General features: G+C 65.0%; 1 protein-coding gene across 1 annotated transcript in view; it reads right to left on the reverse strand.

Moving 5' to 3' along the window:
* The window catches only part of PBDC1 (polysaccharide biosynthesis domain containing 1), a gene marked incomplete at its 3' end in the record, with an annotated part of 5,561 nt that extends 5,134 nt beyond the window's left edge, over nt 1-427 (reverse strand). Inside the window, exon 1 of the mRNA XM_035896040.1 lies at nt 404-427. Coding sequence (XP_035751933.1) covers nt 404-427 — 24 coding nt within the window. The remainder of the gene's footprint in view (nt 1-403) is intronic.
* Between the last annotated feature and the right edge of the window lie 222 nt (nt 428-649).

The raw sequence follows: 649 nt of genomic DNA on the forward strand, positions 1-649 counted from the left end.
GACAGGGCAGGAGGGGTGGGGCACAGGGACCCACGGCCCAGTGAGGTGGCCCATGGGCACGGTGACCCATAGCAGACCAAGGTGGCACAGGGCAGGGTGACCCCTGGCAAGCCAAGGTGGTGCAAAGGCTGGCACTGCAGCCCCCGAGGAGGCCATGCCCCATCTCCATGCCCCCAGCAGCCTGTTCCCTGCCAGGGCAGTGGGGGGACACTGAGGCCACCCCCCCACCACAGGTTGGGCCTCACTGGGGACACTTGGGGTACAAGGGTGATGCTTTTCTTACTGCAGCTTTTGGGCTGGTGGGTCCCCCTGCCACCAGGGCACTACAGGACCGGGGGATGTAGGGGGGTCAGCAGGGAAACCCCCTCCCGGGGTGGGATCCAGGGGCTCCTCTGCTCCTTACCTGTGGGGTGGGGCTGGGGGCCATGGGTTGCCCACACCTGAAAGCTTTAATTGCCCCTGCAAGGCTGCTGCTGTTTAAGAGGGGGCCAGGGTGCTGATTGGGTGGGTGGGGGGTCCCTCTGCCTCTATAAGCTGCTGGGTGGGGGGTGCTGCTGGTGTGTGTGGAGGCTGCTTTGGGGCTGATTAAATTAAATTGAGTGCCTGGGGGGGGGAGTTGGAACGTCGGGGCCTGGGGACGGGGAGAAAG

This window comes from Egretta garzetta, unplaced genomic scaffold (genome assembly GCF_000687185.1).
Source record: "Egretta garzetta isolate BGI_Z169 unplaced genomic scaffold, ASM68718v1 scaffold296, whole genome shotgun sequence".
NCBI classification, from domain to species: Eukaryota; Metazoa; Chordata; class Aves; order Pelecaniformes; family Ardeidae; genus Egretta; species Egretta garzetta.